We start from the raw sequence: 12,496 nt of genomic DNA on the forward strand, positions 1-12,496 counted from the left end.
TGGATGGCTGTGAGCCTCTACTTCTGTATTAGTCAGATACTGTCAGAGCCTCTCAGGAGACAGCTATAACAGGTTCCTGTCAGCCAGCACTTGCCGGCATCAACAATAGTGTCTGGATTTGATGATTGAATATGGGAAGGATTCCCAGGTGGAGCAGTCTCTAGATTGTCCTTCCTTCAGTCTCTGCTCCATAGTTTGTCTCTGCAACTCCTTCCATGGGTATTTTGTTCCCCCTTTTAAGAAGGAACAAAGTATCCACACTTTGGTCTTCCTTCTTCTTGAGTTTCTTGTGGTTTGTGGATTGTACTTTGTGTATTCCGATCTTCTGGGCTAATATCCACTTATCAGAGAGTGCATACCATGCGTGCTCTTTCATGATTGGGTTACCTCACTCAGGATGATATTCTCCAGATCCATCCATTTCCCTACGAATTTCATAAATTCGTTGTTTTTAATAGCTCAGTGGTACTCCATTGTGTAAATGTACCACATTTTCTGTATCCATTCCTCTGTTGAGGGACATCTGGGTTGTTTCCAGTTTCTGGCTATTATAAATAAGGCTGCTATGAACATGGTGGAGCATGTGTCCTTGTTACATGTTGGAGCATCTTCTGGGTATATGCCCAGGAGTGGTATAGCTGGGTCCTCAGGTAGTACTATGTCCAATTTCCGGAGGAACTGCCAAACTGATTTCCAGAGTGGTTGCACCAGCTTGCAGTCCCACCAGCAATGGAGGAGTGTTCCTCTTTCTCCACATCCTCTCCAGCATCTGCAGTCACCCCTTTCTTTTTTAGATGCACTAGTTTTATTATTTTATGTGTATGAATGTTTTGCCTGCATGTAGCTTTGTGCACCATCTGCGTGCCTGGTTCCCATCCCTGAGGTCATAACTGGGGCTGGAGTTACAGGTGGCTGTGAACTGCCATGTAGGTGCCTGGAATGGAAAAGGGTGCTCTGTAAGACAAATACGTGCTCTTAACCACTAAGCCAACCCTTCAGCCCCAGATTTTCTTTAAAAGATAGCATCTCACCCTGTACCCAGATGGCCTTCAACAGTCTACTCTCCAACTTTAGCACATTGACTGCAGAATGCATGCTTGTGGGAGAGGTGAACCCCTGAGCTCTTGCTCCCACCAGTCTAGAACTTACTATGGTTCTCACTCCAGCCTGGGCCTGGGCAGTCCTGTGACTGACGCCTGCCTGTTGGTCATATTTCTACAGATGGGTGTTTCTGATAAAGAAGAGTTATCAGGACATTGACACTTCCCTGCAGAGTGCTGTGGTCACCAAAGTCAAGGGGGTGGCCTATACCAACACCACGATGCTTGGGGAACGGCTCTGGGATGTGGCAGACTTTGTCATTCCATCTCAGGTCAGATTGCCACCTGCCCCTATGACCTGGGCTGGTGAGGTGTGGCTTGGGTGGGTCACATAGGAAGTGTCCAGAGAACTCCATCAATTGTCTCCCTGACTTAGGATGCATGCAGACAGAAACCCTGGCCCGGTGGTTCTTTCTCCCAGGGCGTCCCTGTCTCTTTTTCTACACCAGGCCTGGCTTCTTTTGTTCTATGGTCTATGTGGTCTATGTGTCTGTTGAGACCACATGGGGCCCAGAGTGACCTGGCATAGAGAACCCCTCCCTGATATCCCAACACCCCTGAGAATAGCTCCCCAGCTTGCCCATAGTTTCCCTGGTGTAGAATCAGGGCTGAAGTCTGGACAGAACTATAGGGTAAGATGCTTGGGGTTTGTGAAGCTGTAAAAGATATCCACTTGTGAAGTATAGGCTCATCAGACAGATGGACAATGACCCCAGTTTTGCGGCCCCTATTGCTCCCAACCCCATACAGGGACCCACTTTCCACCAGGCTGAGTCTTCCCTGAGAGGCCAGGAGGAGATTCCTCAAAGTCTGTCTGGCTCCACAGGGGGAGAACGTTTTCTTCGTGGTCACCAACCTGATCGTGACTCCTAACCAGCGGCAGGGCATCTGTGCTGAGGTTTGATTTGGCATGTGTGTGGTGGGAGGGTTGGGAAGCCCTTGGCTGTGGCGACAGTCCCCCCGAAGCAGGGGCTTGGTTAGCTCTAAGGGTGTCAAGATGTTGTATAGCTATCACCACATGCTTTGGGAGAGAAATGGGTTTTCTTATTTTCTTTTCTTTTTTTTTAAGTTTTACATATTTGTGTGTGTGTGTGTGCGCGCGCGCGCGAGTGTGTGTGTTGGTTCTCTCCTTTCACCATGTTTTTCAGGGATTAAACTCAGGGTTTAAACTCAGGTTTTCATGGCAGATGTTTTTAACTACCTAGTCACTTTGCCAGCCTGAGAAATAGGTTTTCAAAGGGCACGTGGCCTCAGGCCATGGGGAAGCCCTCTTCTATCTCAGATAGAACCTGGTCCTATCTGTGGCTACTGGTCCTGGGGTGGGGGAAACCTTAGCAGACCCATTTCTTTCCTTGCAGCGTGAAGGCATCCCGGATGGCGAGTGTTCTGAGGACACTGACTGTCACGCTGGGGAGTCTGTTGTAGCTGGACATGGTGAGGACCTGGAGTAGCTGGGGCTCGAGCAGGGCAAAGGTACATGGACAGGAAGGCACACAGCACTGCCTGTTTCTCCTCTTGCAGGACTGAAAACTGGTCGTTGTCTACGGGTAGGGAACTCTACCCGGGGTACCTGTGAGATCTTTGCTTGGTGCCCAGTGGAGACAAAGTCCATGCCAACGTGAGTGCGTGGTCCCAGAGGAGCTGCCCACACAGTCTCTCTTACACAGTGGGTCCCACCTGAGGCCAGAGGCCTCCCTGCTCCGGTAGCTCTAGGGGAGTCATAGAGGGCAGGGGCAGGTCTCCTGCTCAGGCTTCCCTGGCCTGGTTTTCAGGGATCCCCTCCTGAAGGATGCAGAAGGCTTCACCATTTTCATAAAGAACTTCATTCGCTTTCCCAAGTTCAACTTCTCCAAGTAGGTGGGGGCTTGGCCGTTGGAGGGGGAGGTGGGCTGAGGACCCTCACTGTGGCTGCGCTAAAGCTGTGGATGGTGTGTATACATGACTGAATAAACGGGGGTGCCTTTTCTTCTGCTTGGGGGTGGTTTCTGTTCTTGAGAGGAGTAAGATACAGGAAGGGGGGGTGGTTCGCAGGGGTAAGGTCATGTCTGGCAAAGGACCCATTGCCTCCTGCAAAGGACTTGGGCCCAGCAGCAAAGCGTCTCACCCTCACGTCATGGCTTCCTTTCAGAGCCAATGTGCTTGAAACAGACAACAAACATTTCCTGAAAACCTGTCACTTCAGCTCCACGAATCTCTACTGTCCCATCTTCCGACTGGGATCCATTGTCCGCTGGGCAGGAGCTGACTTCCAGGACATAGCTCTGAAGGTGGGTGGTGTGTGCTCAAGGAGTCCTCCCCAGAGACCCGGGTGCTGCATTGAGAAGGATGGAGAGGCATTTAGGGCCAGGGTGATCCTGAATTGTCACTTGTCCTCAGGAGCTCACTTTTTTCAGAATTAGTTGTGACATGTGGCCTGGCTGTGTCAGGCACTCAGTGGGACTTGGGGTGGGTGAGTGGGGCTGACTTGGCACCTGCTAGGTTGTTTTCTGACCCCAGGGCATCACCAGAAACAATTGTAAGGAATGTATAGACACCTGCTGATCTGTGTGTAAAGTGTGGTCCTGCCAGACCTCTGGCTGACTGGTGTGGCTCTCCTAAAGGGCCACTCTGTGACTTCTGTCCATCTACGGATGACTCTAGCACTCACCCTATCTCTTGTATCCAGGGTGGTGTGATAGGAATCCATATAGAATGGAACTGTGACCTTGATAAAGCTGCCTCCAGCTGCAACCCACACTATTATTTCAACCGTCTGGACAACAAACACACACAATCCATCTCCTCTGGGTACAACTTCAGGTAACGACTGTTTTTGTGCTACTTGGTGACCTTGACTCTCTTCTGTATCCTCTGCTGGGTCAAGTCCACCAGTGTTCTTGGGGTCCAGGGGTTGGTACTAAGCATGCTGGGAAGGTCCCGTCTTTGTACTTGCCTCAGTGAGCAGGTCTGAGCACACTCTGAGAGCAACTCTAGGGTCCTGGATTGCTGAGAATCCCCCAAAGCTTTGTAAAGGTACAGGCGGATGAGCTTCTCCTGGGCCCTGTCTCCCAGGTTTGCCAGGTATTACCGTGACCCTAATGGGGTAGAGTTTCGTGACCTGATGAAAGCCTACGGCATCCGCTTTGATGTGATAGTTAACGGCAAGGTATGTGGATCTTCTCATTCCAGTGTCTAGGGGTTGCTGGGTCAGGGAGGCTGGAGAGCCCCTGGGGATCCAGCGGTCCACCCTGCCTTACTCATCAGTCTGTTTCTGTCTCGCAGGCAGGAAAATTCAACATCATCCCCACAGTCATCAATATTGGTTCTGGGCTGGCGCTCATGGGTGCTGTGAGTATCTCTCCCCTGCCTTGCTGGCTTCCTAGGGAGAGGGAAGTCACTAACTGCCTGGGAGGGGCATGCAGAGCCCCGAACACAGGGCATTGACAGCCTGTAAGCCCTGGCTGTGAGCTTGAGTGGAGTGTGGCACACGGGTGGATCATCCTCTAGTCCTGCTGTGGGTTAGGATCTTTGGGATCTTGTGTCTAAAAATCTCCATTTCAGTTCTGGTAATGGGAAACTGATTAGGCTGGGCTGGCTTGGGCACCGTTGACAGTTGGGGCCAGGGACTTCTTTGCTTTGGGGGTATTCTGTGCACTGTGTTTAAGAATCCCTCCCTGATTTCTATTCACTAAGTGTCAGTAGGCCCCTCCTCACAGCTGGGTTGCTCAAAAAAGGGTCTCCAGCTGAGAACTTGTAGTTCAAAGGATGAGAGGCAGGGGAGACAGTCTTATAATCTTTTGGGGTGGGTGGCTTCTGTGGTAGAAAATGGCTGGAGTGTGGGGAAGGGCTTCCTGCAGATGATAATTCCTTGGTGCTTCTGAGAGGAGGTTAAATATGTGAGGCATTGTTAGGGGTTCATGCCAACACAGGAAATTCCCTGCCATGGCTTCCTGAAGCCTCTTCCCTCTGCCTGGGCAGCCCAAGCAGCCAAGGAAGGATCTTCTATCAGGATCCAGGATTGACTTTGCATTGAGAGTGAGAAACTTGTCTTGACAAGGATTAAGAGTGACCTCTAAGGTGGTGGCGTACGCCTTTAATCCCAGCATTTGGGAGGCAGAGGCAGGCAGAATTCTGAGCTGGAGGCCAGCCTGGTCTACAGAGTGAGTTCCAGGACAGCCAGGGCTATACAGAGAAACCCTGTCTTGAAAAACAAAACCAACCAACCAACCAACCAACCAACCAAACAAACAAACAAAAAGAATGATCTGTAATGGGCAGTGATGGACAACTTTAATCCCAGTACTTGGAAGGCCGAGGCAGGGGAAATCTCTTAGTTTGGTGTTAGCCTGGTCTAGGCTGGGGATACACAGAGAAACCTGGTCTTACAAACCAAACCAAACCAAACCAAACCAAACCAAACCAAACCAAACCAAACCAAACCAAACAGTGGTTCCCAAGTGGCGCATTTATGACTAAGGCAGTCATTTTTAGGATCCCTGGTTGTGTTGTGCATGCGTAGGTCTCTTACAATGTAGGAAAAGTCTGGAAGTCTGAGAACACAGTCATGGAATGAAGGTAATGGGTGCAGCAGAGGGTGGTGGTAAAGGTTGAGAGGAGTAGTATCCAGAGGTTGATAAATCACATTTCTGGAGTCTGAGGAAAACATGCATGCTCCACTGGGGCGCTCCTCTGCCTTCAAGAACAATACCTCCATCCCTGCACTAAAGGTAGAGCGAGCAGGCAGGCATTACACACGACACGCTCTGCTCTGAGGCCTGTGATTAGTTGGCCCCAACTGGGTTAGCTCAGGCTTCCTGTCTTCCCTTGACCAGGGCTGTAGCATCCCTGTCAGCCAGGGTACCAGAGGGCTTCCTGAACCATTACACTGCCACTGTCATGCCTCCCCATAAAGGACTAAGACCAGCATCCCTAAAAGCATTCTTAGACACGCTGGCTCTCACTCCCACCAGAAGCATCCTTTGCTCTTCCCATACATGCCCTGTAGCATTTACAGGTGATGACCAGCCTGCTTCTCCCTGTGCAAGGCAATCCCAGGCCTTCAATTCAGCTCTCGAGATAGCCTGGGTGCTGCTCCCCAGGCTGAGTGAATACTGTGTTCCACCCACTCCCGATCCTGTTTCCATCACAGGGCTAGTGGCGCCATATCATAATCCACTTGTCTCCAGCAGCATAGGGAGTCCCAGGTCTCTGTAGTCCATATCCTTCAGGCACACCAGTGCACATCCGGCTGATGGTAGATTCTTAGCAAATGCACGTTGACATTATCAGACCTGGTCTGGGCAGAGAGGGGGAACTTGACCCATGGAATCAGACAGCATTGTCCCAATCTAACCTGTACCTACCATGGAGTGGCTTTGTTCTGGATACCACCCCTTTCTGGGCCATCTTTTCATGTTTCATGTAGTTCTCTGCTCCTGAGCTGTTGCAGGCTCCAAGCAGTATGAAGCTAGGATTCTGAGTCATAGCTCCCAACTCTTTCCCAGGGTGCTTTCTTCTGTGACCTGGTACTTATCTACCTCATCAGGAAGAGTGAGTTTTACCGAGACAAGAAGTTTGAGAAAGTGAGGTAAGTTAACCTTCCTCTCTGTGGCCCGAGAGGCTCTCCCCCAACCCCTGCCTTAGAGCCCCATCTGGCTGGTCCTGGGTTGGATGTGTATGTGGCATGCTATGAGGACCTGCTTCATAAGACTGAACTTGGTTCAGAAGACCCAGGGAAGAAGTCTCCCCAGGTTACATAACAGTTTTAGACATGGCCCAGGCCTCTTTCTTTGGGCTTCAGTTTCTCTGAGATGAGAACACTGGTTTATACAAAAATGGACTCTGTTCTTAGAGGCCTGGGGTTGAGGGAAAAAAATGTGTGTCTATGTGCATTTAGCATCTGAACATTGGGCAGCATGGGAGGGTGCTGGATCTGTGGTGACAGGAAGGAAAAGGGGGAGAAGGAATTCTGGACCATCTGGAACCAGAATGTAGAACTGGGTCAGGCAGCATGTGCTTCCTCAGCCCCAGCAACCTGGACTATGGGTGCAGGATGGACCTGTGTGGTTTGTATGCATTGCCCCAGAAGGCTGCTTTGCTGGAGGAAAGAGTCTGGCTCAACTGGGGGTACAATTCTGTCAGTGCTCCAAGAAGGTTGTGGCCATATCTTACCCAGGGGTCAGAAGGAGGAAGCCAATGTTGAGGTTGAGGCCAATGAGATGGAGCAGGAGCTGCCAGAGGACAAGCCGCTGGAGAGGGTTCATCAGGATGAGCAGTCCCAAGAACTGGCCCCGAGTGGCAGGAAGCAGAATAGCAACTGCCAGGTGCTCTTTGAGCCTGCCAGGTGAGGGGCTGGCTTCTGCAGAGGGTGTACTTGGGATTCGCTCCAGGAGTCTCCCAGTCCTAGAACGGTCCTTCTCCCAGTCCCTTTCTCCTTCCTTGCTAAGGTTGGGCATTCTCCAGCTGGGAGCTGGGTCAGGGTAGGCAAGAAGCTGAGAAATAGCCTGGGATGGAGCAGAGTAAAGATAGAAAGGTGGAGGTTGAGAGCTGTAGCAGTGAGGCCAGACCGAGGGATCCTACGTAGAGCCATCGGGGGAGCTGTCACTGCCTGGTCACGTGAGCTCCTTACCTGCAGGTCCCCCTTTGCTTGTCTAGCACAGCCCCCTATTGCTGTGGGAGACTCTGAGAGTCCCAGTCCTCAGCATGAACACCGTCATGCATCTGAGCTGCAGCTTGGACAGTGTTCTTTCTCCTCGGCTATGCCTTCCTGGTCACTGACAGAGAAAGGCCATGCCTGCCAGAGTTCCTGACTGCCTGCTCTCTGCCTCCCTCAAGGTCTGGCCTCCAGGAGAATGCCATCGTAAACATGAAGCAGTCACAGATCTTGCAAACGGTGAAGACATAGCCGGAGCTCTTGGCAGAGAACAGATTCAAAGAGAACTGGGCCAGGACAAGCCACAGCTCTGAACTGGGGAGAGGCATCTCCGTGGTGCCTGCTCAGGATGAGGCTTCTGAGAACAGGCCCTTCAACTCCACCCTGCTTGGGTGGGATCCTGCTGCAAGCTTTGTTTCATGGAAGGCCTCCTGGTGGCTAAAGTGGCTCAGGAAGCAGGAAGGAGGCCCTGGGGCAGGCCCTCAGGGAAGGGACAGGCCTGGGGTTTCAGTGGTTGGTTTCTGTTCCTGACTCTGAGCCCAGGTGGACATTCGTTTATTTATACAGGCAGTACACATTTATTGGTGCATGCTGCACTTTAGACCTGAGAGACTTAAAGGAGATGCTAACCTGGCTCTAGGGTAGGAGGGAACACATGTTAGCTCTCACCAGAGATATCACAGTCAGCCCAGCCAGCCTGGCCTTCCTCCAGCCTCTAGCCAAGACTTTGACAGATCCCTGCAGAGAGAGATGGTTGCTCAGAAAAAAAACTATTGGATGACATCCAGGGGACACTTAGCTCCAGCCCCAGATGTAAAATGTAAAGCTGGCCAAGGAGGCACCTGGAAAAAAGCTTAAGGGGAGAGCAAACTCTCCCGGCTCCTATGTAAGACTGGGGAGGAAAGGCAAGTCAGCCATTACTGGAAGCCTTGGGTAGCTCTGGGATAGTGACTTGCACGGGTGAGAGATGGACTTGTGTGGTTCAGCTCTAGCTGCTTGGTGGTGCTGGGGTCCCTGTCTGACTTCCTTCCTGCTCTCAGAAGCCCAGCCTTGATGAGCTAACGAGATAAAGGATAATTCTCACTGAAAGGCTGTCCCTGACCTGTGTCCCAGTTCCTTCTCCCACTGCATTTCATTTCACGGAACCTAAAGTGAGGTCCATGGACCAGCACCCACTCTCCAGAGAGCCTAATGAAAATGCAGGGTTGCAGGCCTCTCTCCTTAATCCTTTCCTCATGAGTTCCTCCAAGTTCCCAAAGTGACTTGCAAGCACACTGTTGTTAATGCCAGTTTGGCATTAACATGCCAAACATGCTGCCCTGAGGCCAAAAGGGTCCCTCTCCCATCCCCACCAGTTTTTGTTTGAGACAGGAGGTCTCTATGCAGTCCGGGCTATCCTGGAACTCTCTATACAGACCAGGCTGGCCTCACAGATAAACTGCCTGTCCCTTAAGTGCTGGGACTAAAGCCCCTACACCTGGCTTCCCATCTCCACTTGGAAAACAGCAGCATGCTCATTTTTTTTTTAATTCACACGTTTTGATAAGGTAATAACTAATCTAATTCAAAATTTAAAGGTCCACAAACATAGAAGTAGCCAGGCATGGTGGTGAACAACTTTAATCCCAGCACTCGGGAGGCAGAGGCAGGCGGATCTCTGACTTTGAGGACAGTCCAGTCAATGGAGCTAGTTCTATGCTAGGAAGTGAGACCCTGGTTTTTTTTTTTTGTTGTTGTTGTTTGTTTTTGAAACAAGAAAAAGACATCCCTTTCTATGAACCCTTTCATTTTTCTGAGGAGCATCTGGCTACCTGGCCATTCCTTCAGAAAATGATCTAAGACCAAATTCCCTGTCAAAACCAGACCTGGGACACATTTAAATACGGGGCTGGGGAGCAGGCTCACTTTCCTCTATTCTGTGGATATCTGGATGCTTCTTTTGACACCAGGGAGCTTATCTCTGAAAAGTACCCCACGACATGCAGAACCCTTGCAGATGGTAAGCATCAGAAGGGGCCTGGTAGCTGGGTGAGATGGTACACACACACCTGTAGGCTCAGCACGTGGGAGGTGGAGGCGGGTCACCTGACTTCAGGAATTTTAACCTGGGCAACAGATAGTGAAGTTCCCTTCTAAGAAAAAAAGGGCGGAGGGCTGAAGCAATGGCTCAGAGGTTAAGAGCACTGGCTGCTCTTTCAGAAAGCCCAGGTTCAATTCCCAGCACTCACATGATGGCTCACAACCTCCTGTAATTAGAGTTCCAAGGGAATCAGATGTCCTGTTCTGGGCTCTGAGGGTTCCAGGCGTGCACTGGTGCACAGATCTATATGCAGCCAAAACACCCATACACATAAAGTATAATTATAACATTTTTAGTCTGGTGTGATGGTGCACACCTTTAACCCCAGCACTGAGTGGCAGAACAAGTGAATTTTTATTTTATGTATGTGAGTACACTGTGGCTGTCTTCAGACACACCAGAAGAGGGCATCAGATCCTATTATAGATGATTGTGAGCCACCATGTGCTTGTGGAGAATTGAACTCAGGATCTCTGGAAGAGCAGCCAGTGAGTGCTCTTAATTGCTGAGCCATCTCTCCAGCCCCAGAACAAGTTAATTTGAGTTGAGGCCAGTCTAGTCTACAGAGCAAGTTCCAGGACAGCCAGGGCTATGTAGAGACTTTCTGGAAAAACCCCAAATAAATAAATAAGTAAAAAAAGAGGGCTAGAGAGTTGTTGCCACCGGGGAAAGGGCTAGTGGAGTCCAGAGCAGAACAGCTCTCAAGGTTAGCTGCTCCCTCATCTTTGGTTGTCTGGGAATGTCAACCAACCATCCTGCTTTCTGAAAGTGAAAGCAAACTCAGCATGCAGCTTCTCTGTTTAGAAGACAAGATGGTCAATGGTCATGGCTGTGCAGAGCCTGGCTGGTTCCTCCTAATTTTGAGGTGGCTTGGGGGCAGTCAGACTGCTTGGTTTTATATCAGAATGACAATGCCTTTTACTAGTTGTAAACTGGTAAAACAGTAAACTAGGAAATACCAAGGTCCTGCTCTTGTCAAGTGTTGGACTAAATCCTGTATTGGTGAGCAATATGCACAGCCCCTGCCCTCACATGCTTCCAGTCTGGTGGGTGGTGAATCCTAACCATGAAGTGGTTACACTTGTCACCATGAACCAAATAGAGTGCTAGGGGGCTTAGAAAGACCAGGGATCGGGTGAGATGGCTCAGCGGGTAAGAGCACTGACTGCTCTTCCGAAGGTCCTGAGTTCGGATCCCAGCAACTGCATGGTGACTTACAACTATCCGTGATCAGATCTGCCCTCTTCTGGTGCGTTTGAAGACGGCTACAGTGTATTACACCGGAGTGGGGCAGGGTGGAGCGAGCGGGCCTGGAGCAAGCAGAGGTCCTGAGTTCAATTCCCACCAGCCACATGATAGCTCACAGCCATCTGTACAGCTACAGTGTACTCATACACATAAATAAATTAAAAAAAAAAAAAAAGACCAGGGATCTTATTACAGTCTCTCACAGGGCTGCCCACTCTGCCAAAGTTGCTGAGTACCCCTACACTTCTTGTCTTCTGCATAACCCTGATATAAGGCAGCTCATCCATCTTATGGAAAACAGCTTATATTTAAAAACAAAATAAGAAAATCCAACAAAAACAACCAACTAAATCCCCAGGGTCTTCCTCTGCAACCCAGACTTGCCTTGAACTCCTGATCTCAATTACAGCCTCCACAGGTGAAACCAGGCTTTTAACTCAGGAACTCTAACTCCTAAACTTAGGGAAACACTTCTATTGCTTTCTGGGCACTGCTTGGCTTATTGGCTACAGTTTTAGCCCAAGGGCTCCTTCCTACTCTGGTCCTACAGATCCTGGAAGATCCTACATCTTCCAGGATCTGATGCATTCTTTGTGTGTCAGTCCCTAGCCTTAACTGGGCCATCTAGTATTGTCCTACGTGTTATTTCATACCTTTGGGAGCATCATGATATGGGCCAACAAGAAACCGATACCCTGGATCCTATAATGTGACAATCGGCCATGAAAGGGCTTGGGTCATTGCTGCCTTTGCCCTTCCTCATTGCCACCAGCTATCCTGTCAGGGACCCAAAATAAAGGTGGAACATGAGTTGTTCCAGGTGTCTGGGCTGGGGATTAAAGTCCCTAATCACAGCATCTTTAGAAGTGGGCACTCTGGGACAGGGAGGTAAAGCTGTGATGCAAGCCCAGAACTGAAACAGGATCCAGGCCTGGGTGCCCAGGCCCAGACCATCTACAGTCTGACAAAGAGGCCTTAAATTCATTTTTTTGTATCTTACAAAAAAGGAGGTGGGGAGCCATTACACATTGTTCCTACAATTTCCAATCAAGGCCAATTTCCTCCCTGGGCCTTCTACGACCCAGGTCAGGATTACCTCCTGTTTTGTGGCTCTTCTTTCTATTTTTTTTTTTCTTCGAGACAGGGTTTCTCTGTATAGTTCTGGCTGTCTTGGAACTCACTCTGTAGACTAGGCTGGCCTTGAACTTAGAAATCCGCCTGCCTCTGCCTTCCAAGTGCTGGGATTAAAGGCGAACGCCACCACCGCCTGGCTTCTCTTCTTCCTATTTTATCTGTTATTTAGCTTTCTAGTCTGAGATATTATGTTATTCCCTCAAGCATTCTTTGACTTCATTCCCAAACCTAGTCCAGACCTGGTGCTTCTGTATATTCTTTCATGGCATCTATGTTATCTGTAAAACTAGGTAACGCCACCCC

At 50.0% G+C, this 12,496-nt stretch overlaps 1 protein-coding gene across 2 annotated transcripts in view; it reads left to right on the plus strand.

The window, feature by feature from the left end:
- The window catches only part of P2rx5 (purinergic receptor P2X 5), a 13,293-nt gene extending 4,470 nt beyond the window's left edge, over positions 1-8,823 (plus strand). The window contains exons 2-13 of one of the 2 annotated variants that reach the window (XM_031351751.1): positions 1,222-1,372; positions 1,927-1,998; positions 2,459-2,534; positions 2,622-2,718; positions 2,873-2,953; positions 3,229-3,367; positions 3,766-3,899; positions 4,152-4,245; positions 4,362-4,427; positions 6,584-6,666; positions 7,255-7,422; positions 7,914-8,823. In XM_031351751.1, coding sequence (XP_031207611.1) covers positions 1,222-1,372; positions 1,927-1,998; positions 2,459-2,534; positions 2,622-2,718; positions 2,873-2,953; positions 3,229-3,367; positions 3,766-3,899; positions 4,152-4,245; positions 4,362-4,427; positions 6,584-6,666; positions 7,255-7,422; positions 7,914-7,983 — 1,231 coding nt within the window. In that variant the 3' untranslated portion in view covers positions 7,984-8,823. The remainder of the gene's footprint in view (positions 1-1,221; positions 1,373-1,926; positions 1,999-2,458; positions 2,535-2,621; positions 2,719-2,872; positions 2,954-3,228; positions 3,368-3,765; positions 3,900-4,151; positions 4,246-4,361; positions 4,428-6,583; positions 6,667-7,254; positions 7,423-7,913) is intronic. The other variant, XM_031351750.1, reaches the window with a different exon arrangement.
- Positions 8,824-12,496: the final 3,673 nt, after the last annotated feature.

The sequence above is a fragment of the Mastomys coucha genome, unplaced genomic scaffold (assembly GCF_008632895.1).
Source record: "Mastomys coucha isolate ucsf_1 unplaced genomic scaffold, UCSF_Mcou_1 pScaffold5, whole genome shotgun sequence".
Classification (NCBI taxonomy): domain Eukaryota; kingdom Metazoa; phylum Chordata; class Mammalia; order Rodentia; family Muridae; genus Mastomys; species Mastomys coucha.